This window comes from Enhydra lutris, unplaced genomic scaffold (genome assembly GCF_002288905.1).
Source record: "Enhydra lutris kenyoni isolate GAN:26980312 unplaced genomic scaffold, ASM228890v2 scaffoldscaffold15, whole genome shotgun sequence".
Lineage (NCBI taxonomy): Eukaryota > Metazoa > Chordata > Mammalia > Carnivora > Mustelidae > Enhydra > Enhydra lutris.
Window position 1 is genome coordinate 48,725,647 of NW_019154099.1, and position 26,216 is coordinate 48,751,862.

At 38.9% G+C, this 26,216-nt stretch overlaps 1 protein-coding gene across 1 annotated transcript in view; it reads right to left on the bottom strand.

The window, feature by feature from the left end:
- LOC111147092 (UDP-glucose glycoprotein glucosyltransferase 2) overlaps nt 1–26,216 on the bottom strand; it is a 197,626-nt gene that overhangs the window by 22,843 nt on the left and 148,567 nt on the right. Inside the window, exons 25-33 of the mRNA XM_022502981.1 lie at nt 24,748–24,850; nt 21,848–21,927; nt 18,332–18,515; nt 13,589–13,747; nt 13,175–13,260; nt 11,415–11,499; nt 5,989–6,074; nt 4,079–4,177; nt 2,323–2,407 (exon numbers count right to left, since the gene is read on the bottom strand). Of these exons, the coding sequence (XP_022358689.1) occupies nt 2,323–2,407; nt 4,079–4,177; nt 5,989–6,074; nt 11,415–11,499; nt 13,175–13,260; nt 13,589–13,747; nt 18,332–18,515; nt 21,848–21,927; nt 24,748–24,850 (967 nt within the window). The remainder of the gene's footprint in view (nt 1–2,322; nt 2,408–4,078; nt 4,178–5,988; nt 6,075–11,414; nt 11,500–13,174; nt 13,261–13,588; nt 13,748–18,331; nt 18,516–21,847; nt 21,928–24,747; nt 24,851–26,216) is intronic.

The following is a 26,216-nucleotide window of genomic DNA, read 5'->3' on the forward strand; positions in this document are numbered from 1 at the left end:
AGTATTTCATTAACACCCTGTTGGCTAAGTTTGGCTCATGAGCCCTGATCTGAGAGGGAGTGTGGTCAAGGTCGGAGGGAGGGAAGATGGTTTAGCAAACAGAGAATTTGCTTTTTTCTCCTCAGTTCTCATTTGGAGCTTGTTGCTGGTTTTACACCTAGTTTAATTTTCTTCCTGCTTTTGTAAGAAGAGTGTAGATTTAAATTACGTTCCTTACTGTAAGCACTGGTTTTATCTGTGAATTGAAATGCTGCAATTATGGCTAGAATGGTTGCTGAGAATCACTGTTTTGATTCCAAAACTTAAAAAAAAAAACACGTTAGGAGAAAGTAGAAGAGCTCTCTAATCAGCAAATATGCACTAACATTGTCACTGAGCACGCACTAGGTGCCAGGTACTTTTGTAGGGCCTAGGGATACAGAAGTGAATAAAACAGACCAAATCATGGCCGTCATAAGGCTTTCGAGGGGGTAGGTAGAAAATGAATGGAACAGTTGAGTCACCTGTAGAACACAGTGCTAGGGGAAAGTAAAAAGGGGAAGGAAGCAGAGTGAAAATTAGAAGGGACTATAACTTCAGATTGTGTGGTCAGGAAAGGATTATTCCCTAAGTAGGTATAAATCAGCAAGGATTTGAAGGAAGAGAGAGAGAGGTTTTGAAAATTGTAAGGAAAGGATCTAGGGTACTAGTAATTTCTGCATCTGACTGGTTACACAGGTGTTTTAACTTCATAAAAATTCATCAAAGCTGCACACTTAGAATTTGTACACATTGTACCTTGCTGAAAAGTTTCAAAAAGATGAGCATTTTGAGGGAAAGGAATGAAATTCCCCAAAGAAGGAAAATATTATTTCAGATATGCTATTACTTCTGGCCACGTGGTAGAGGAAGAACTTCATGCAGACATGGAACATATTTCTATGGAACAGGCTCGTGCCTGCTGTGAGAATCTTCAGACGGAGCTATCTCAGTTTCTGCAGAATTAATCCTTGTGTGCAGTGTTCACCTAATAGGATAACATCACCTAATAGGATAAACTAGTAAGACTTGTTTATATTTATGGGTTCTTTCTCAGTTGTTTATCTGCTCCTAAATGAGCACGTGAGGTGTCACTCTTGGTGGTGGTGGCGGGAGAGGTTGTGACATAGGGTTAAGCACCTGGGCTCCGAGGGCAGAATGCTTGGGGTCAGATCTCAGCTATGTTCCTAAGTAGCTGTTTGATCTCAGGCCTGGGCTTTAAAGGACAAATCTTGCTCAAAGAAAGGTTGGGCCCTTTGCCCAGAGGTCCTGGGAGGTAACCTCTGCCCTCGTACTGTCCTGCCTGGGGCCACACCGAAGAGTCTATGCTAACAGTGGGACGTACAGCTGGGGCTCTGAGCCACAAGGTATCAGCTGTAGGGTATTGCTGTGCTAAACCATAAATGGCAGGATAATGGCTCTCAGTTCTTTGAGTTCTTCTAGTTGACCTCTGAACCTGAGGGTGGGCTTGGATACCTCCTAGCTGTATAGGCTGGGAGGTTATACAATTTCTGAGTCTTGGTTTTCCGGGAATAGACCTTTATGGAGAGCAACTACATAGGAAAAGCTCTCAGCAACGTGCTGGCAACAGGCATACAAACATGACTGGCCATGCTTATTTCTGCTTTTACCCTTGGTTTTGGATTAAAGGAGGAGAAAGCCTTTGAACTGCTACTGATTGAGACCCTAACTTACATGAAATCTGATGAATCTGTCATGAGAATAGGGAGACACAGAGTACACTTTGTGGCAGGGGCATGAGGCTGAGTAAAGGGTAAGAGCGGTTGACCATCTGAAAACGTCTCCAGACGCAAGGCGCCATTTTGCATATTAGTACCCAAACCAGCCCCACAGCAACAGCGTGCTGCACCAAGACAGAAGAGCCTTTTTGTTCTCAGAACTATCCAGCAATTTCCTACGGTGCAGTTTTCATATTCTCCGATACTACTGTCCCTGCCTATCTTTGTAAAATTAGGACAATCTAATTCTTTTTATTGACAATCTGTACATGTCTTTCATTGCCAAATTTTATTTAATTATATTCATTACCATGAAAAACCACTCATCTTTCTGATTTTGAATTTAGTTAAAAATAAACCATCCCCTTCTGTCCTTTTAAACACTTCTTTAAATAAAAACAGCACAGAATTTTTCTTCAGATAAAAGAATAGTGAATACCAAATTAAAATTGATTAAAATTAGTAATTTCAAAAGACTCATTCTGAAATTATGTGAACTTACGATATAAAGAATTTACTCTTCAAACATTGAACTATTCTATAATAAAAAGATTAATGTACTTACTTTAAATGTTGGTGAGAGATAATTTTTTAGAAACCAGAATTTCACAGGTGTTTTGGTGTTACGTAAAACAGAAAGCATCATAATTCTGTATAAAATAGGAATGTTAAACCCAATAAGTTAATATCAATAGGAGTTCACTCTGTTTTTCCTAAGGCTTTTAATTATTACACACACACACACACACACACACACACACACACATACACAATTACTTAAAGATATTAAGCTTTCACTCTGAATTATGGAGAAACAGACTGAAGTACCTTCACAAATTATGGTTCCTCATCAAGTATGTAATATATAAGGATACACACACACACACACACACACCCCACATAGAATAAATCAATTGCTTTTTGTTTTTTCCAGTTGACTCTGAAATAGCCTTGTTTAGTTGAACTACCTTCTCATCTCTACTCTATTACTGTGTCATTAATACCAGGTATACAAAACTGCAGGAGTTGAATAATCTTTATTAGTAAGTTCACTGGACAGACCACTTGTCTTGCTATGCTAGATCTCTGACCAGGGAAGATACAGATGTATCAAAATTTCCATATTAAAATACCAAGACATATTCAAATAGTTTTGAGGGATTCTCTGATATCCTTCTATATAAAAGGTTAAAAAAATAGCCCTTTGTAGTTAGGAATTAAGCTTTCCTCCTCTTACCCTACCCGTCTTTTTTATAAAATAAGGTATTTCCTCACCAGAAAAGGGAAATTTACTACATATACTTTCTCTCACATATCATATTGTTACCACATATGTTCATTTCCTAGCCATAGAGAACACCAATATTCCAAATCAATCAAACTCATGGAATTTAACTGTAGTTTAAAAATATACTGCTTGAGGCACCTGGGTGGCTCAGTCAGTTAAGCATCCAACTCTTGATTTCAGTGCAGGTCATGATTGTGGGGTCACGGGATCAAGCCCCACACTGGGCTCCATGCCCAGTGTGGAGCCTGTTTGAGATTCTCTCTTTCCCTTTCCCTCTGCCCCTCCCTTGCTTGTGCTCTCTAAGTGAATGAATAAAACCTAAAATATATATATATATATATATTTATATGCATATAAATATATACACACACACACATATATATATATACACACACACATATATATAGGCGCCTGGGTGACTCAGTTGGTTAAGCTGCTGCCTTCAGCTCAGGTCATGATCCCAATGTCCTGGGATCGAGTCCCGCATGGGACTCCTTGCTCTGTGGGGACTTCTCCCTCTGCCTGCTCTACCTGCTGCTCCCCCTGCTTGTGTGTGTGTTCTTTCTCTCTCTGACAAATAAATAAAATCTTAAAAAAAAAAATATAGATATATATATACTGTTCTCATAATTTTAGGTAATCTCAGGGTTGTGAGATCAAGTTCCGTGCTCAGCGGGGAGTCTGCTTGAGAGTCTCTCCCTCCCCCTCTATTCCTCCTCCTACTTGCTCATGCTTGCTCACTCTCTCTCAAATTAATTAATTAATCTTTAAAAAGAAAGAAAAAAGCAAGGTACAGAACAACAAATGTTGTTACTACTTAAGTAAAAAGTTAAAAATGAAGAAAATGTATTTGCTTATCTATGTATGTGTTTGGCAAGCTATGAAAATAATACTGGTTTCCTGTTGGGAGGAGACTGGGTAATTAGAAAACAGGTGGATTGTTTCACTGTATGCTCTTTCATTCTTCTGAACTCTTGAAATTCTTTATGAACCATGTACTATTTTCAAAGCATTAGATAAAAAATATACCTACCTTAAAAAGCGTTCATATAAATGGCCAGAAGCAACTGAAAATATGTTTAGAACATCTGCTTCCTTTTTGTCTTTTTCTTTATGCAACCTTCTTGTGAAACTTGAATAAGAGAGTATTGACAGCTTCTTAATATGGATTTGTAAACTTTACATACCTAAATACTAAATTTAATACGCAATAAAATTAGGAAAGCCTCTCAAAATAAGCCCCATCTCATACACAAAATGACTGGATCTTTCATTTGGGGTATTTATAATGTATAATTTTTTTCTTCCTGGGTAAAAATTTTATTTAATTAAATTTTTATTTTTATATGCGCAGATATTTAGAATGACTAAAATTTGGAAAAGAATAAACTATAATCACTAGAGATATATTTTGCCAAACAGGAATTTTTATGACAGTATTTTTCAAATCTTTTCTTACTGTAATCTCCCAAATAAGAAAAATACAGCTGATACTCCCAAGTTATGATTAAACTTAAGATACAAAAGTGAAAGCATTATACTATACACAGTATTTATGTGTATGGAGGAGTTACCGTCCCAAACGTGCTCCTTCTCCTTTCCCAACACAGCAGTATTTGCCTCTGGTACTTTCTGTACAGCAAGTGGCTGTGCTACGGTTTGACGGTCACCTGTATTCATTCTTGGCTCCATCTTCTGGTTTTAATGGAAGCCAATGGACAAATACCTTTAAAGTGCCCACATTCTGCTTCATTATCCTGTCAAACATACTACTCTCCAAATGATCTCAAAACGAGAGGGTGTGAGCCCTTGTCAATCAGTAACAGTTCAATGCATGTAAAGGAAGAGGAACACCATTCTTCCCAAAAAAGAAGTCAACTTCAGAAAAAGAAGCATAAACCGCACAATCCCAAATGCTGGGAGTGCTTCGGATTGGCAAAATAAAATCTGCCTAGGTTGTTGGATCTATCTGGCCTCAAGTTTCTATTTCTTACCTTCGATTATCACTGGTTCTTCATCATAACTCAAATGAAGCCCATATCTCTGAGATGCACTTTCAGAGTTCTCTACAATGTGGATCTATAGCAGACAGCTTTTGTGTTTCCTCACCTAACACCCTTTATACTTCTAGTAACAATAACCTAGTATTTGGTGGGGGGGGCATTCCTTCTCCACTTTCATTCTGTGAGATCTAGGTGGGATAGGCCCTCTCACTGGCTCCAGAGGTAGGCATATGGCCCAAGCATGGTCAGAGTTACAGTGACCCCCATTTGGGACAAATGGCTAACAAGTGGACCAATGAGTCAGCCCTGGGACTTTCTGGAAAGAAGCAATCTCTTCCCACTGGAGATGGCAAACTTCTTCTTCTAAAACTTCATCTGAAAATGAAGGAGGCCAGAGACTAGAACGGAGACATGGAGGAAGAGTTTCTGGACCACAACACCTGAATGCCCAAAGCCAGCTCTGCTCCTGGACTCAACACACGTGAGCCAATCAGTCCTGCTTTGCTTAATACAGGCCCCAACCTAATTTATAGATTCCCTATTATATTCAATGTCCAGGGTCTCCGCTAAGCTGGGCTACTTTCTGTTCCTGTGAACATACTCAATCTTTTTGACTTCACACTTTCACTCCCATCTCTAGTTTTGAGATCTTATCCCTCCTTCGGAGCCCCTCTTAACCACACACTTCTCCAAGGAATCTTGTCAGAGGTTCCTCCTCACTAGATACAGCCTTTTGCTCTCAGGGTTTGCAGAGCACCTTACTCTCAGATGCCCCACAGCTCCGGTTTCCTATTCTGTTTTATTAACATTTTATGTATCAATCTCATCCCACGAGAGAAGACCAATGCTTTACTTAAATGTGTACCATCTGCAAGCCTGCCACACACAAGATTCCTGATGGATCTATGCTTATAGATTAAAAAAATTCACTGGTAATTACCTTTTAATGGAATCCCACATTCCTTTTTTCTTTTCGTCTTTATCAGTAAGGATATCCTCCTTAATTTTGTCTGGCTTCTTTTGTACCTAGATAACGCAGTAAAGGAAAGTCTTAGAACTGTGCAGCTTTAAATATTACGCTGCGTGGTGACCCCTGTGACTCTAAGACAGGTGCAGTGACAGAGCCAGGGAAGTACAACATTATGGACACAATCTGGTTTCAGTCATCAGGTCAGCTTCCTGTTGGTAGTTCTTCTGGTGGTTACCTCCACACTGCGAAGTAATATGCTTATACTTGTATTTACTGATTTATCAACTTCAGAAATTATCTACTAAGCATATCTGGAACCACAGGCTTTGGATATTTTTCATTCTTTGTGGTGACAGACAAGCTGCTCACTTCTATCACTCTTCCTCTCTGGAAGTTTTGGCAGTAATAACATTTTCATTAGTTCTACGCAGTGTCTTTGTAGCTTCAAATAATACTTAAATATATATTTTTTGTACCAACAACTTCACGTTTCTCTTGTATACTCTGTAAGATAAGGATACTAATAATATTTCTACCTTTACCCTCCACCTCCCGCCTTACATTAGCTCAACTTTTACTTTAGCATTGTAAATACAGATAATATCTACATTTGCTTTGGTAAAACCTAATTATAACTTCGGCACTTTGCTATGTTTATTCTACAACTTGAAACTCAGTAGATAGCGCTTATTGTGACAAAGTTAATATTATTCACTCAAGAGTCTGTGAGGCCACCAGCACTGGATTACCTCTGTGTAGTGACAGTAACGTGACCACCGTGCCCCTCACGGGAGGCTCTTGATATTTCAGATAGATTCTGCTTTCTTGCATTCCTCCAATAGACAAATATTTTTTTCTTGGAATTTTATTGCATTTGTTTTTTTCTTGTGGTGATATAAATTTCTTCTTTGCCACGTTAGCTAATATTTTCCAGTTTATTACTCATGTTCATCATGTGGAATTCCTGTCTTCTTGAAGATATTTTTCTTGGAGCTCAACAATTAACTGTCTATTTCTTTCAATGCTTTCTTTGCATTGGTTTTCAGATTAATATCACAATTTCTCAAAATACCTATCTTCCTCTTTCTCAGTCTTCACTGTCACTATGATGGCAAACACCTTTAATAAAGGGTATGAAAAATCATTTTTCTAAATCTTCACCCTTCAGGAGATAACTTTGTCTTTACATTTGATTAAGAATTTGGCTAAAAAAAAAAAAAAAAAGAATTTGGCTAAAGAATCCTAGCTTCAAAGTAATTCTCCTCAGAACAATAAAGGCTTTGTTTTGCTGTCTTGTAACAGTCATCTTGAAAACAAAAAGTCTGATGCTAGGGTTAGTGTCATTCTATGGCTGTGACCTGCTTTTTTTCCTTGATAGTTATTAGGGTCTCATGGGGCCCATTTTTTTACTCATGCTAATCTGCGGACCCTTTTGACATGAATATTTTTTTCTTTCCTTATCTGTGAAATATCTTCCCTCCTCCATTTTCTGTTCTTTCTCTGTGGAATTCCTATTCGTGTGTTGCTAGGGTTGATGGGCTGATCCTTAATGTCATCTTTTCTGCTCCCCTTGTTCTATGTTATTGTGAGAGAGGGATAGTGAGGAGATAGAAATGTGTTATTAAAATCAGCTGAAAGACGTAAGTGGTTGGGCTGCAGAAGGTCTGACTCAGGTAGGGCATGATTACCACCCTCAAAGATTTGGTGGCTATAGTCAAAGAGTTCAATCTGTTCTGTACTACAGACCAACAACTCAAATTAGAACCAATACACAGAGTGAAAAAAATCAGTTCAAGAGAACTTAAGCAGCTTTTCAATGGTCAAAATAGCTCAAAGATGGAATGTTCTTTCGTGCTCCTAGCCTGGCAGAAATGGTATTTCTCTCCTGTTTACAGGACTAGGATAAAACTACCTGGAATACTGTTCCTACAGGGTGTGGGTTTGAGTTAGTATCTGAAGTAGTTGGTCTGGGTTTCATGGGGTTTTTTATCTGAAATGGCCAGAAGGAAATGTATTCAAGGAGAGACTGTGTTACTATTGAGAAAGAAAATCAAGGTCAATACAGGAGAAAGAGAATCAAAGATAAATGTAAGTAACATGTATAACTGATCACAGGATAAAGAACAGAGAAGATTAGGAACAGAGTATGATGTGGGATGCAAGGTAAAAATTGGTGATACAGTAGTTTAGAACCTGGCCAATATGTAAGGTGTGAGCTTTGTTAACCTATTGTTATTGGATCTTAGAAACTACAACCACATAGTATTTCCTAGTTATCCTTGGAAATTAATTTATACTTTACCGCATTGTAGATAGAGAATATACTCTGTACGATTTCATTCTTCTGAAAGTTACTGAAACTTTCAATCAAATGTAAAGTTAATTTTTAATCAACATTTTCTGTGTATTTGAAAGACTGTTCATTTGGTGTTAGTGTGTTGTGTTCTAAATGTGTCTAGGTCAGAATTTTTAATCTGTTCACGTTTTCTCTATCTCTTGATTTTTTGGTCAGCTTGTCATATCAGGTACTGAGAGATGGGTGTTAAAAATATCCCAGGGGCACCTGGGTTGCTCAGTTGGTTAAGCGTCTGACTCTTGATTTCAGCTCAGGTCATAATCTCAGAGACTGAGCCCTGCATCAGGCTCCATGCTCAGTGGGGATTCGGCTTGAGATTCTCTCCCTCTGGCCCTCCCCCCAACTCTTGCACATGTGCTCCCTCTCAAGTAAATAAAAAGTCTTTAAAAAATATCCCAGCATGATAGAAAATTTTAAATTTCTCTTTGAAATTCTATTTCTGCCTCATATATGTAAAATGACTTTATCTTTAGTAATGTTATTTGTCTTGTGTAGTATCTCTGGTATTATTTAGCTATGCAAATTTTCTTTAGCTTAGTACTGGCCTAGAATACTTCTGCCAACCTTGAGTTTTATTTTCATCTTCACACTAAAGTAGTATTCTTATGTATTAGGTGTTCTTTCTGCAAACAACATATAGCTGTAATTAAAAAGACAAAAAGCCATTAGGACAATCTTTGTCTTTTAATTAGAACATTTAGTCCATTCATATTTAATGTAATTGAGTGAAATTCTAACTTATTATTTTGTGCTTCCTTTATATCCCATATATTCTTTCTTTCTTATTCCATTTACATTAATTTATTTTATTACATTTTTCCTCTTCATTATGGCATTAATACTTTGTTTCTATGCTTTTAGTGGTTATCTTAGAAGTTAAATTTATATTTGTCTTTAAGTCTAAAAGTAATCATTACCCTTGCTCTGGTCTGTATAAGATTTCATATCTAATTGAAAACAACAGTGTTTATCTTACAGCTTAAATGTTATTATTATATTTTTTAATGTCATTTATTTTTAAAATCCTCCCAAGATCTTACAATTGTTTTATATATTCACTGTTCATAGAATTATCCACACATTTACCATTTTCTTCTCTCTTCATTCTTTTAAAACTCAAATTTTTCCTCTGAGATAATTTTTTTTTTTCTGTCTGAAGTACTTCTCCTTTAGTGTAAGTGTGCTAGTGACAAATTCAGTTTTTTCCATTTGTCTGAAAATATTTTGTTTCCTCTTGAAAGATATCTTTTCAGGATAAATTATTCTAGACTGGCATTCCTTTTTTCGTTCAGTGTTTTTAAATATCATTCCAGAACCTTCTGGCTTTCATTCTTTTTTTTTTTTTTTTTCCTGACTTTCATTCTTACTGAGAAATCAATGATCAGACTATCTATAGCTCTTTGAAGGTAATGTTTCCTTTTCCTTCTGATTACTCTAAAGATTTCTCTTTCCTTTGGTTTTCTGCAGTTTTATCAGAAAATAGGTGTGAATTTTCTTTTAATTATCTTGCTCATTAATCACTGGACTTCTTGAATATGTAAATTGGTAACTTTCATCAATTCATGAAAACTCTCAGTCATTATTCCTTCAAATATTAAACGTATCTCTTTTTTTAATGTGAGTATAGTTGACACACAATGTCACATTTACCTCATCCTATTCCATCTTTGTCTGGAACTCCATTTAAAATTATATTAATTATTCAATACTCACAAAGCACTTTACAAACTGAACTATCTTATCCTTGTAACAGACATGTAAGGTAGATTCCATTATTAACAACAATTTATAGATGAAGAAAATGAGACAGAAAGGAGCTAAACAATCTGTCTGAGGTCATGCAGCTAGAAAGTGGTGGAGCCAGGTTAAGTGCAAATACCAAATCTTTAATTTCTCATTACTTTCCTATGCCTTTTATGGTCTCTGCTGCATTATCCTCTTTTTTAAATGTCCCTGTTGCATTAGGAATACTATCTTCCAATTCATTAATTCTCTCTTTAGACATGTAAAAGTCATCCACTGAATTTTTAATTTGGGTTACTGTATCACTCAGTTTCAGAAGTTCTACTTTAAAAAAATCAGATATGCACTTTTTATAGTTTTCTGTTTCCTGCAATTGTTTTCAAGCTTGTCTTTTATTTCTTTAAATATCGTAAGCACAGTTGTTTCAATGTCAATAATTCTAATACAGAGAGTGTATATGTGTCTGCTTTCTGTTGTTTCTGCTGGTTTTCTCTATGTTTTTGGATAGAATCTTATTCCAGAGATGTACAGATGTTTCTGCAAAACGCCTGCACAACCTCATCAATCTGGAACTAGTCTAGTGCAAATTCAAGGCTCAGGGGTTTCCTGGATACTTGCACAAAACAAATTTGGGCTAAAAGACGGAATAATTTACTAGGGTCATCTTTACCCTGAAGCTATAGCCAGCTTATTGCTGAGAGGGTCTTCTAACAGGCCACCCACTTTATATGGGTGTAGGGTTTTACTTTCTGTCCCAATCACCCTGCAAATTAAATCAAAAGTTCAGGTGTACCAGGATGGACAAATGTTCTCAGGACAAGAGAGGCTTCTGTGCTTGCTTACTTCACTAGGCTCTTATTTTCCTTTTAATTTTGATTTTGTATTTCCTTGTTATCCTTATTATTTTGTTACTGCTTTTGTCATTTTTGTCATTGCTTTTAAGACGTTTCAAAAGCATCACTTACCATCACTTTTTCATTTCAGGGCTAACTTTTCAACCTGTGTTCCTGATCTCATCTCTAGAGCCTAATTTGTAACACTACCTGGCTATGGATACAGTAGATCTAACAGACACATCCTAACTTAGAAAAAGTTGTTCCATTTCTTCTATCTTCAAACTCTCTGCCCTCCCTTCATGAACTTAATCTTCTTCTTCCTTTCATGCCAGAGTTCCAATATAACTTTTTGGGTAGTAAAATTGCGAAATTAGTTGTAAAATAATATTAATCAATTAAGAGTTAAAAAAGATAATTCTTAATACTAAGAACAAAATAGCAAGAGCTTCTGCCTCACACACTTGTACTTCCAGTATTTTGCTCTTGAAGCTGTTTATCACAACAATGACATCTCCCTGGTCTGGCTCAGAGTCAGTTCCTTCATGCCTAAAAGCAGAAAAACATGTAGATGTCCACAATCAGCTCCAGAAAAGACGTGTAATTATGATGGTATAAATAACAGAATAAATTCATTTTGCAAAAAACATAAACGTAACATCACTGTGTTTATATATTTGTTGTTTTCTGCAATTAAGATATACTATAACACACTATAATTTTCAGAATTACCCAGTTTTAACCTAATACAAATTAAAATTGTATAAAAGTAATTCATGAAATTGAATATTGCCTAACCACTGAGCAATCCCAAATTAATGCTTATCTTTGCTGCTATATACCAAGATTACAAAAGTCAAATCTATCATATGTCTTTGATATATTACAGTAATTAATATGAAATGCTTTTGAGACTTGAAAATAAGTTGTTATATATCATAATTGAAGGGATTCTATACTGTCCAACAACTTTTCAATATTCAGCAGTCATTTTCAAACACCAAAATTTGAAGTGTACTGTTAAACCTGTAAGACCAAAAATGTGTCTAAATGGTCACCTGCATCATTTGAATATTTATATTTTATATAATGTATTTCACTAATTTTCAAAACTGCATAAACAAATCAAATATGACAGCTCTGACCAATAATTTTTGATACCCTTCTATGTAAAGAAAAATACATAAAATACTGTTAAAAACATTTACGATAAAGTTGAATTTTGTCAAAGAGGGAATGCAATCAGAGGTCAAATTAGTAGGTACTTTGAGTTTAGTCAGATTCATAACACACACTGAACACTTTCCTAAGATGAAGATTGGAGGGGTTATAGGACTATGCTGACTAACACATGCCTTTGACTCCCTCTTTCTCCCAATTCCCCAGCTGAAGCGGTTAAACCAAAATAGAAGGCACAGCCACACCCACCAATTACCACTAGGAAATGGAAAGGGTTCCAACTTATGTACTAGAAATGGCAAATTTCTTAAACTGTTCAAGAGCTTCCAGTCATAAATGTTGCTCAAGGACATCAGCAACTTTAGCCATTGAATCCACTGTCCAGTGAGAGCGGGGTAGGGCCCGGTCACACACATTGTAGCAAGACCCACACAAGATCTAAAGCAAACTCCTTCCATTCAACCAGATGGTAGAGGTAGTAGCGAGGAAGACTCTTACTCTACTTCAGGCACCATTTCAAGCACTTTAGAGATGTTGGCTCATTTGACCCATACAATCACCCTTTGAGGCGGGTACAATTATCATCCTAGATCCCAACAGCCCAGGCAGTCTGGATCTTCCCAACTGCACTATTTGATCTTTCTAAGTAAAGCTCAGCAACTAAAACTCATTGCACACGTAAGTACAGTCACAGCTTAGATGAAGAGAATAAACTAATCAAGCAAGCAGAGGACAAGGACTTCACTTAGAATTACTGCCGGAAAAATGGGGAGAATTCAAATAATTTTACATAGTCAATGAGATGTGAGAGAAGATTGTATCTCAATAAAAGCCATTTACCAAAATGAAAGGATTCACTACATCTCAGGAAGTATTATTATTTTTTAAAAAGGACATATACCTATTTTTCTGGAAATTCTAAATAGAAAAAATAATTCAAATTTTTGGAGAGGAAAAATAAACCACCCTGCCTCTCATTTCTTAGCCAAAACATTAAAAACTTAATTTACACATGAAAAATTTTGAAGTGGTTTATATCACTCACCCAACTATTTGATAAATATCTTCAGATTTTCCTTCACGTAATTTCAGTATCCAAGCACCTGGGTTCGCTTTTAATTGAAAATATCCCTTTCAGAATGAGAAAAATATGATGATAGCTATAGGACTAAAACATCCAATTGTTCAAAAATGATTCTACATGAACGACTCAAGGGAGTGTTAACTAACTGGAGTGAATAAATTCTATACATGAATTCCAAAAAGGAGATTTGCCAATATCATGAAAGTATGATTCCCTCCATTTTTATTACCTTATTTAAGAATTCAATTTTGTTTTCTGGGAGCTGTTCAGCAATAGCAGGATGAAATCGATTTCATCTTATTATCAGGAGAACTTAAGAGGATTTCACCAAAATGTGTAATTAAATACAATTGATTAAGTATTTATAATACTTACGAGATTGGCCATCACTATTGTATCAACCACAACAGGTTTATTTTTTGTGCCAAGTGTAAACTGCAGGCCCCGAGGAGGTTGTTCTGTCATTGTATCGAAGCAATGTCCTTCCAGCAGTAGATACTCTAGTTCATATTCTGCTATAACAGTTCTCTCAATCTATGGGAAAACAGGTCATTGTTTTTGGTATTAGTAACTCTCATAATTCGAATTTTGTAATAAATAAATGGAAGTATTTTAATATTGGCCAATGTATTGTGGAGACAACATCAAGTCTTTTACATGAGTGACTGAATAGTTGAACTATTTCTTAAAGACCAAAACTCATGATAAGTTTTTTTTTTTTCCTTTCCTGTGACATCAGCTCTACACCAGCCTCATGATCTATGCACCAGAATCACAGGCAGGAAGAGCTCATGGAGTTGTAGTATTTGAAGATCTCTTTAGGCAGAGTGAAATGGGAAATTCCTCAGAGAACCTGCTTCATCGGCTGTCGCCCTAGAGCCCTTTCCAATGTGGCAAGAAAGCCAACTTATCATCATCCATCATCTCTCTTGTAATAAAAAAAAAAAAAAAAAAAAGCACTCAAAATAGCACATGCTCATCAAAATAATTTGCAAAAAAAAATGTGGAAAAGAGGAAAAGCAGCAATTACTTAGACTAAATATTCCTGTACAATCAACACACTGATATCTTTTTCTCTTTTCCATAAATATTTTTCTAAGAAAGTGTAATCTGCTTTTTCATTAAATACAGCTTTCTATGAACATGTCCCTGTCTCTACAAATACCCTTTTAAATGGCTGGGCATTCCAATTGTTTCCAGATTTTCCTCTACTGCAAATGTTAGAATATTTTAGGGATAACACTTTTTCTCTACTTCATAGGAAAAACATAAGCAGACATGAGAATAAATCAAATGGTAAGTGATTTTTACATAATTTGGTAATTTTGTTGAGCAGGTAAGACAGTAATGCTATCTCTGTTTTATTTCATTACAGGCTTCTGACACTTTTTAAATGTGTTTAGAATATAAAGTATTTGAAAATATTCTATACTGTATAGCTGCTTTTCTTTGTAATTACCACAGAAATAATGTTAACACTTGTGTGTAGCATTCCTCTTTAAGTCCAGTTCTTAAGAACAAAGAAGTACCTTCTTTGACAACAGCGCTTGTTTCAACTTTAGTTAGGTTCTGAATCAGCTGTTGAACTCTAGTAACGAGCTTCATACACTTCACTGACCTGTGTCCCCAGCGCTCACAGCATCATGCATGGATGGAAACATTCACGTGGGATAGTCTCAGAATGTGAGAATATTACAAGTGAGAAAAAGGCTGTAGAGCTCTTCTAGATCATTCCTTCATTTTACAGGTAAGGGAAATGTACCCCACAGTGGGTGTGAAGCTTAAATATTTTTCTTCATGAGATATTAGGGCAGAGTTCAAAGTATGTTCAATCAGGTTGTGACTAAAAAAACCTTTATTTCATATTAATGTGAAACTTTCTCTCATCTCTAGAGTTGTAGAACAGACATCAATTCTGTGGACTGACTCAAACCACAACACCAAAAACAGCCAATTCGTTTTTCAAAGAGTTTTTTTCTAGTGAAAATATTTTAAGTTTATTGATAATTTCATAAAGGTAATTTGTTGAATCCATTCCTATTCTCAAGGTTTATTTTTAGCAAATAAATTTGGGAATTTGTGATTTTTTTGTGATGTTTACATCTCCTTTACATATTATACCTGTTCTAAATATTACCTGTTGATAGGAGACATGAATTTAATACCTTTCAAATAGAACTTTGGGTGCATATTAATATTTCTAGTAGAAGTGTTTATTGTATTGTTCTGTGGTTAAATTGTACAGAAGTTAGTTCCTTCCTTTAAAAGAAGTGTAAGTTTAATTATAAAGATCATCATTTGGGTTTATAAACAATTATCTATGGCGCTAAAATAGGAATTCTTTAACAATTACATTGGCAGTGGGCGTCTAGATTACGGCTGACCCTCGAACAGCACAGATTTGAACTACACAGACCCCACTACCTGTGGAGTTTTTTGATACAGTACAGTACTGCAAATGTATTTTCTCTTTTTTGTAAGAATTTTCATGGTTTCTCCAGCTTACTTAAAGAATTTAAAAAATTAGGAATTTCCCAAGAGTACAATATGTAATATATAAAACAAACAAACAAAACTATTCATTGACTGCTTATGTTATTAGTAAGGCTTCTTATCAACAGCAGGCTATCAGTAGTTAAGTTTTGGGGAGGCAAAATTTATACATGGATTTTCGACTATTATGGGGGAGGGATCAGTGGCCCTGACTCCCATGTTGTTCAAGAGTCCACCATACTGCATTTCAGAAGCAACTAATAAAGTTTTCTGTGACTTCCTTTTTAGTATAGCCACATCCCCTTGTCCTTCAACAACCTTTTAGTCCTCACTCCCTCTTCCTTGATAAACATCCACGAGTATTTCAGGTGTTTTGAGATCTTTCAGATCTAGGCTGTGATGGAACACAACCGAGGGGTATCTGGACGCAGTCTTCACGACAAGCTCAGTGAATAACCACCTCTGAACTCCAGGTGGAAGGGCTCATCTCCCTCTAGCTACTTCTGTCCCCCTTCATTATGGCATTGATGCCAGTTGTGCCATAAACCACGTGAACAAAGTCCCGGTAAGGGAGAGTTTCTCTCCATCACATTTTTTAGGTGTTGATGTGATCTCCAGGGATTGGACGCAGCGGGGGAGGACTTGCCTGAGAGTGTGTGTCACAAACCTCTCATTCTGAGCCTCAGTTTTTCAGCGTGCACCTTCCTTTGGACCTACAACCCCAGCAAGTGTCTCTACTTTGTTAGTTCACAGTCTTCCAGGACCATGGCGGTAATATTCTAAGTATGTACAGAACATAGTGGAAGAGAAGAGCCTTGGAAGTAGTTAACTCTTACAGGTGTGAGCACTTGCAATTTCCTTCCATTTATTCATACGATCTATGCAGACAGAAGGGATTCTCTATGGCCTTCTAAAATAAACAGAAGTACTGTTCACTTATAGAGCTTCTAGGGGCGCCTGGCGGGCTCAGGTGGTGAAGCATCCAACTCCTGATCTTGGGGTTGTGGGCTCGAGCCCCACGCTGGGAGTAAAGACCACTTCAATAAATAAAGAGCTTCTAAAAAGACACTGTACCTGTTACCTACAGCAAACAATGGTCAGTTCATCTCCATTAACTGTTTAATAGCTGCTGAAAATTTCGCCAGTCAATCTAATTCTTTTCTAAGCTGTGTTAACTCTCCCACCACAAACTTTTTACATTTGGCTGGAATCTGTACATCTCTTTGACTGGTATAGGTCACTGAACTCTCCGAATGAGGGATCCAGTAGGTCCTTCAAGGGAGCCGGCTGATTACAGAGAAAACAGGACTTCTTACTTTTTGCCAAATTCCTTTCTGAATTTTCCCTCCTGGGTTTTATTACTTTTCTGCCTTCTTATTCTTTCTTTCCTTTTTTTTTCTTTTTAAAGACTTTATTTGTTTATTTGACAGAGAGAGAGATCACAAGCAGGCAGAGAGAGAGAGAGAGAGAGAGAGAAGCAGACTCCCCGCTGAGGAGACATCCCGATGCGTGGCTCAATCCCAGGACCCTGAGACCATGATCTGAGCCATAGGCAGAGGCTTTAACCCACTGAGCCACCCAGGCACCCCTGCCTTCCTATTTTTCCCTGGATGTGCAGGGCTCATGTCTGGCGATGGCTACGGCTGAGTTTTAGGTCCTTCTCTGCAGCGAGGGGCTATGTTCCACCCAAGGGACAAGAAACCACACAGTCTACTCGAGCGCCTCAGAAGAAACCCGCCTCGAAGGAGAATCTTTAGACAAAGTTAGCGCACGAGAAACAAACATGGGGGTAATCTCAACCAAATTAGCAGGTCAAGGCAGAAAGAGGCATGAAGAGGACACTGAGGAGGAGGCCCTTGGTCTCTCTTCTGGATACCTATTCTCTAGGTAAGCTCTTCTAAAATGCTTCTGTTGTTTGGGGTTTCTGAATATAGTGTTTTGAAAGACTCGTATTTTAAAATAGCCTCCTCCCCCTTTTAGGGCAGTGGGCTGAATGCAACAGGCAGGGTAGAGAAGGCCCTCATTTCTTGGCAGAGGATCATCAGGTGGGGATGGAGATGGAGCGAGGAAGTGATGGAAGAGGGTAGGGTGGAGGGAGGGGTAGGGATGGAGGTAGTGGGGTAGAGGGCAGGTAGGGAGAGCAGGGGGTTGGGAAGCGGCACACGCAGCCTGCAGCTCTGAGCGAGCACTGTTCCCTGCCTTCTACCTGGTTGGGCTGCTTTCTCTGGCCATGAGCTGTGGCGCAAAACAGAGCTTGAGATACAAATGCTCTTTTCAGAGTTAAAAACCAAATTTTAGGGCAAAACAGGTATTTCCGGTGTTGTCCTAAGCTGCTGTTTCTGGCTCTGTATTCTCTACATTGTCCATCTTAGAGGAGCGCCTGAGAACCCGGGGGGCCGCAGCCACAAAGCCAGCGAGAGCATCTAGGAACCCGGGAAGTTCGAGTGGCTGAATTTGGAAGTTAGGGAAACTCAAAAATCAAAGGGAAGACCAGATCAGGAGCTGGAACCATAAGGAAGACAATTCTGGGGGCAGCCGCAGCATGACCTCGCGCTCGCTGCGGTTACAGGGGCTAAGAATCGACCCCATTCCTCTCTCCTGACAGAACTTGACAAGACCACTTACATCCTTGAGGTGAATGTTGTCAAGGTCACAGTTGCTGTGTACTGTTTCAACCAACCAGCCTTCGGGAGTAATCATGTTGAGGGTGAGAAGGGGGGCTTCAGGGATATCTAAGAATGTCGCCACGGGTCCAGTAATGCCATCAGCCACCAACACCAGCTCTGGCTCCAGAACAAAACGATAGAAGCTGTCAAAAGAACATAAATAAAAATATGTACGGTGACCAAAATTCAGATATCTTCTGTTTAAAATATTTAAAAATTGAAAATGGCTTAAAAACATGACCAAAAGTCTCAAGTTAAAAAAAAAAAAACAAAACTAAAACATAGTATACTGCAGAAGAGTTAATGCCTGGAAACAGCAGACAATTCCCTAAGATTACATATGCCCTTGGTGATTGTTTCTTAACGCACATGATTAGATTAACATATACTGACTCAGGTCGGTTCTGCTAGTTTCTGATCTGCATTTGCTCACTAATTCTTCTTTAGATTTGAGCGTGGTCCACTTTCCAGCCATTTCATTGGATCTTAGCAGCACTCATCATAGGAAGAGAAATGATAACCAGAAAGCAATTAAATTCAAGCAAATTAGAATTCTGGTAAAAGTTCAGTTAAAAACAGACAGGACTGAGTTGAAGACAGCGGCTTACTAACAGAGCTCTAGTGTATATTAGGAATTAGCTCTGTTATTAAGAATCATGACTTCCGCTATTTGGAGACAGCAGTCAAGGGATCGGCTGCGCTGTAGTTAGCTCCGGGCTGGGCTGGCAGGGAACCCACTTCCAGGCCGGTATGGCTCCCCTCCAGGGCCACTGGAAAAAGGACTGCGGCTGGTCACTGGTGGCTGGCTGCAGACTGCCCTTGGGTCCCTGCCACAGGGGCCCCTCCATGTCGCTGGGTCAGAGAAGCAAGGGAGAGCAAGACGTGGAGAATGCCAGCATCCCACAAGCCGCAGTCTTTGATAACCTAGTTAGTTGCCCAAGAAAATTTCCATTACTTTCGCCACGTGCTTTCCATGAGAAGCGAATCACTAGCAGCGGCCCAAGCTCAAGGAGCAGCTGCAGAGCGGATGAACCCCAGGAGACCATGATCACTGGCAGCCGTGTCCGACCGCAGGCAGCGGAGTGAAGGAGACACGGGCCAGAGAACGCGCGGACGAAACGAGTACTTGGGATCGGCCAGTGCGGCGGAAATGCCATTGAGCTGGCTGCTGAGCCAGGTCTGTGACTTAGTAAAAACAATCCGGCAGCAGAGAGGAAGTTAAAGGCAAGCTGCAGGCGGAGGTACAGTGAAGGGGGGAGCTGTGTGTGTGTGTGTGTGTGTGTGTGTGTGTGTGTGTATGAGTAATCTGCGAAGAATCTGAGAAGAGAAAGAATGCCGAAGAGGAGAAAAAGTCAGGGCTCCAGGGGAGAGGAAATGAGGAGAGCAGTTTATTTCTCTCTCTTTTTTTTTTTTTTTTAAGTTTTTTTTAATTTGTCAGAGAGAGTGAGCACAGGCAGACAGAGTGGCAGGCAGAGGCAGAGGGAGAAGCAGACTCCCTGCTGAGCAAGGAGCCCCATGTGGGACTCGATCCCAGAACGCTGGGATCATGACCTGAGCCAAAGGCAGTCGCTTAACCAACTGAGCCACCCAGGCGTCCCTATTTCTCTTTTTAAATTGAGTAAACTCTCAGGAAGGAAAGGGCAGGCAGAGAGGTTAAAGATACGGAGCAAAGGGACTGTGTGATAAAGGCAGGCTCCAGAACACGTGGGGAGCATGGGTGCAAGCAGAAAGAGGGGGTTGGCAAGAGGAGAGAGAGCACCCCCTTCCGCTGCCCCACTGGGAACAAACTGAGGATTTTGGAGGGGATGGGGGTGGGGGCATGGGTGAGCCTGGTGGTGGGTACTAAGGAGGGTGCATGGAGCACTGGGTGTGGTGCATAAACAATGAATGCTGGAACACTGAAAAAATAAAATAAAATGGAACAAAAAAGAAACATTTAGAAAGAGAAAAGAAAAAGTAAAGGGCTGGGGACCAATGGTTATCTCGTTTGCTTGACAGATGCTACTGAGCCAATATGCTCCTCTGGGCTCACCGTTCCAAACCCGTTTCACAGTTTTTGTGCCGTGCAGCCTCATTAACTACTCGAAGCCTTAAGGGTCACACCACCTTAGAGGTCAAATTCTTTCCCTCCTAACAGATTGCACTTGCTTATGTTCAATATTCTTACTCTTTATTATACAACCCAAAGCTTTATAGAGATACTATGGAGATCTCTACTTGTATGACTAAAACTTCTCTACTCACAGAGCTAACCCACCGCTCAGTTAGTGGCCAAAAGAAGATGACAGCTTTTGTTTGGGTTTGGGACATGATATAATCTCAAATACAAGAGATAAATGAGAAGTCAGAGAACAATGTGAATAAGATATGACAACAGGAGTCTCAGGAAAGGAATGAATGTACCCTGTACTTTCATCTAAATTCTTTACATTTCCCATTTTATTGCTTTCCAAATATTAAAAATATTCGCCATGTTTAAAATATCTGCTCAAGGCAATAATCTCTGCTATGTTTCCTAATTATAACAAATACAATTGAATAAGTAAACAAGGGATTAGGTGAATGCAACTTTCTTGTCTTGTGTTTGCATATATTCTTTCGGAGCTACATAATTACGTTATACAAAGAAAAGCACATTAACAATCCTTTTTTCTGTCCCATGACATCTGAAAGATACCGTATATTCCTCTCAGTAAGAGTGGCCCAAAATGATAGTGATTCTGATCCTGAAAGAGGAGGAAGGGTCTATTTCTGTCCCTACTTGAAAGACAATGTTATTTCAACAGTACAGTATTAATGTGGAATGTCGGCTTACAATAAGCATTTTCTATATTAATGAAATAGTATTTTACACTATTTACAACCCAATACTTCCAAATAATGAGATGATATCCTAAAGATCATTTTGATAATTCAGCTCTGAAGTATTGAAAATATAGCTAAACAGGGACGCCTGGAGGGCTCAGTCGGTTAAGCATCTGTGTTCGGCTCAGGTCATGTTCCCAGGATCCTGGGATTGAGCCCTGCATTGGGCTCCCTGCTCAACACAGGAGTTGGTTCCTTCTACTCCTTCTGCCTGCTCCCTCCCTCTGCTCATGCCCAGCTCTCCCAAATAAATAAAATCTTTATAAACAAAAAAAGGAAATTACAGCTAAATCAAAAATGGTTTGATTCAACTTTATTTTCCTCTTGTGTATTTCCAAATAGGTATTCCTAGATCACATTTCCAAAAATACCCACCGACAAACATAAGTCCTTGTAAATTCTGCAATTAGACTGGATCAATTTTACTGCTTAGGTTATTTTAATTTTATATCAGTTAAGGTTAATAAATTATCTTTGATCTTCCGGTCTATTTCAATTAAGCATCTTATAAAGAAAAAAACCAGACCAAGTAATTACGGTCCTTTATTTATTTATTTAATCTTAGCATTTGCAAAGCTTTTGAAATGAAATGACATTCGCTTAGACTCACCTCTTTAAAGGGGCTTCTGAAAGCTTACCCCTACAGTTCATGAACAATTTTATCTTCATGTTGATAATCTTGCCAAGTACCTGTTTGAAAAAAAATTTCCCATGTTTGATATTAAGTAATCTTTTTTTTAACATTTATTAGGCATTTACTATGTACTAGGCACTGCATTCGCACCTGAGATTCATTATCTCATGTGATCCTCACGACAGCCTTCACAGGTTGATACCTTTACAGCTGAGACACAGAGAGATGTGGTAATTTGCCCAAGATCACACAGCAAGTCATGACAGAGGTCAGATTTGAATCCAAACAGCTAATTTCATGGCTCAAGGGTTACACTGCCTCCCTTTGCCTGATGTGACTTTCTTTCATGGTATCCACATTTCCAAATTTCTTTAGCATTACAGGACAAGTGAAGTAATTGCTAGAAGCATGATGTGCAAAAACAGAGTGACGGCCTCCCAGCAACAATGGCAAGGGTATCAGTCCATTCGGAATTCCATCCACATGGTAGAGATGTAGGAAGTTCCTGGCTACATACAGGTGAGAGACTCTCTTTTTATTTCCCCGGGGGCATATGACATAGGAGGATTATTAATTTTGGTAGTCTCTATCTCTAGGAAGGCAAGTCAACACAGATTTGAAAGATATTAGACAACAAAGGACACAGGTAAAGAGAGGGGAAAAAACAGGTGCATGGAATAGAAGGGATGCAGGCTTGAGGAGGAATTAGAATAGACAAAGGCTTGAAGAGCACTGATTCCCATTCTATCACTCTTCACACCTGCTACAATGGAGGTTGCTGAGCCACTGTTTCTCCCAAGTGTTAAATGAGACACTATCCAGTTCTTTCAATAAATTCATTTATGTTTTACACCACGAATTTTCTTTATCGTAAGAAATAATAAATAATGCGAGGTATTGAGGTGCTCTGAAAGAATGTTATTATTTTCAATCATGTAACCTGGGATCCAATCCCATTTTTTAAAATTATTATTATTTTTTAAAGATTTATTTATTTGAGAGAGAGAGCAAGCGAGAGTGAGCACAAGCAGGGTGAGGGGCAGAGGGAGAAGCAGGCTCCCCACTGAGCAGGGAGCCCAATGTGGGACCGGACCCCGGAATCATGACCTGAGCTGAAGGCAGATGCTTAACCAACTGAGCCACCCAGGCATCCTCAGTCCTGTATTTTATATTTCTGTATAATCTCATATTCTTATTCCTAAATTCTATCCTTACATAAAAACTTCAGAGGTAAGCAATGTTTTTTCTGAATAACGACTCCGTGGAAACGGGGTATGTGTACACTGTAATGTATCGATCTAGCTCCACTCCTTACAGGTATGATTACTGATTGCTGTTTTCTTAAAGAATAATCTGAATAGTGTGTCTCCAGAAGTTCAAGTGTGAAGGTGTACAAATGGTAAAAGAAAGAACGGGGGTAAGTAAACCAACTATGGAACTGTTCGCCCTGGTTATACACTGGATAAGTAGAATGGCAAAGACTTTCCAAAATTATTTGTCCAAACAATTGTAAGAGCTATCGATAATCCCTTTGTCCATCATGACTTGGTAGGGCTAACTCATTTGAGAGAAACTGCAGGTTGAAATTCCGCCAGCATGTCTACCCGTATGACCCAGCTTGATCCCTCACATCGTTCAGCAGACTTAATGCCTAATTATTTTTGCCTGTTTCCAAAAGTGAGCCCAACTGTCAGAGGACAAATGGTTTCCACTTCTGAGAATGTTTTTTTAAATGTGTCTTTAAAAAAAGCATGGACAATTTCAAATAGGAGTACCCCACAATTTTGAACATCACTAGAAGAAATATATAGATTTCCAGCATAACGAGCTTTCGTGATTTACCCACCGAAAGCTGCATCACAATATGAACATTACAAGGTTTCAGTATAATGAAAAGGCACATAATGTCCTTTCAAAGTCGGCTGGCTCCCCTCAGCATTCCTTCTCTCTGCTTTCTCAATGAACGAACGTTCACTCAGCTTTATGCCCAGTGTCCCCCCACCCATCCCCCAGTGTCCGGGTGCAGCTGCATGACTGGTTATGTTCTGGCCCATGACATGGAACCGGACGGATATGCCCTTGTGCTCTCCTTCCTGCTCGCAGAAACACCGAGGTGACGTGGAGGAGCCTAGCAAGTGATCTCAGATCGCGAGACAAGAGGAGATTCCGGAGGATGACTGAGCCACCAGACAAAAGTCGCCTGTGTCCTCACGCTGTGGAGCTGCCTTTACTCCAGGTGGCTTACGCTTGGACTGTGAGATGAGAAATAAACTCCAGTCTTGAAGCCACTGTTCCTGTGGCCAGACTTCCTGAACACAGCTGCCTTCACTCACTGTTCAGCTATCATTACTTATTAGATCACCGGCTTCTCCAGAAGCCATTCTTTAGAACTGGAGAGACGAAGAGGGGAATTAGGCAGCCGCCATGTTGTGGTGCACTCACATGACTTCTTCTTTCTGTGTGTGAGGAGAGAAAGGGATCTCTCTCCCTTCCTCCTCTGTGAGGCTATAAATCCTATTGGATTAGGGCCCATGCCATAAAACCTCATTTAACCTTATTTACCCTCTAAAAAGCCCGGTTTCCAAATATAGTCACAGTAGAGTTTAGGGCTTCAACATACAACTTTCAGGGGAGGCAGAAGACAATAATTAAGTCCACACCAACACCTAACCTTGGCACTGCCGTAACACCCCTGGCATAGCTCTACCATTTCATTTTCCACATTGAAATATGACACGCTAATTAAAACCTGCACGGAATAAAGCAATGAGAGCACAAATACCTAAAAACAGACCTGAAAGATTAATTATGAATTTCACAATGAAAGTATATAATAAAATGATATATAAAATATACAATAAAATACATTATCTTACAATCAATAACTGGGCCATCTTCTGTGCTTCTCTTGTTAATGGATCAACAATAGCAATGACATCAAAGAACATGTCATTCTCTTCAGGATTTATCGTTATAATGCTAGGAAAACAGAAAATAAGATGAAAGATGATCAGTTAAATTTATTTAATTCTCTAATAAGTCTTAATCTCAGCTATATACATTCCTTTAAAAAAAAAAGATTTTATTTATTTATCTGACAGAGGTCACAAGTAGGCAGAGAGGCAGGCAGAGAGAGAGAAGAGGGAAGCAGGCTCCCGGCTGAGCAGAGAGCCCGATGCTTGGCTTGATCCCAGGACCCTGAGATCATAACCTGAGCCAAAGGCAGAGTTAGCTTAACTCACTGAGCCACCCACCCAGATGCCCTCCCCCCCGCTTTTTAAGTAATCTCTACACCCAACATGGGGCTTGAACTTACAACCCTGAGACCAAGAGTCACATGCTTCACTGAGCCAGCCAGGCACACCTGAGCTATATGCATTCTTATTAATTGCTTTCTTTCTCACTGGATTAAAAGAAATCCTGATTACTTCATAGATGAAAATGCAAATTTATTTTTAATTCCAAGTTTTTATTTTAATTCCAGTTAGTTAGCATACAATGCAACTACTAGTTTCAAGTACAGAATTGAGTGATTCCACACTTCGATACAACACCCAGTGCTCATCACAGCAAGCGCCCTCCTTAATGTCCATCACCTATTTAACCCATCCCCCACCCACCTCTACTCTGGAAACTGTCAGTGTGTTCTCTATAATTCGGTCTGTTTCTTGGTTTGCCTCTTTTTTTTCCCCTCCATGCTATGTTCATCTGTTTCTTAAATTCCACATATGAGTGAAATCATACAGGATCTGTCTTTCTCTGAGTGCTTTATTTCACTTAGCATAATACCCTCTACCTCCAACCACATCACATCTTTGCAAATGGCAAGATTTCATTCTTTCTGGTGCCTGAAAAATATTCCTGTGTGTGTGTATGTCAAATCAAATCAAAACTACAATAAGATACCACCTCACACCTGTCAGAATGGCTAAAATTAACAGCATAGGAAACAACAGATATCGGTAAGGATGCAAAGAAGCCCTCTTACACGGTGGGAAGGCAAGCTGGTACAGCCACTCTGGAAAACGCAAATTTATTTATTTATTTACTTGACAGAGAGAGAGATCACAAGTAGGCAGAGGGGCAGGCAGAGAGAGAGAGGGGGAAGCAGGCTCCCCGCCGAGCAGAGAGCCCGATGTGGGACTTGATCCCAGGACCTTGAGATCATGACCTGAGCCGAAGGCAGAGGCTTCAACCCACTGAGCCACCCAGACGCCCTGGAAAACGCAAATTTAAAAGCCTACTGTTTGTGTTCAATAAATTAAAAAACTGGAAAGAATCAGAGAAAGTTAAAGTAAGATTCTATGAATGAGTGATTTTTAAAAACTCTTCAAAGAACAATAGT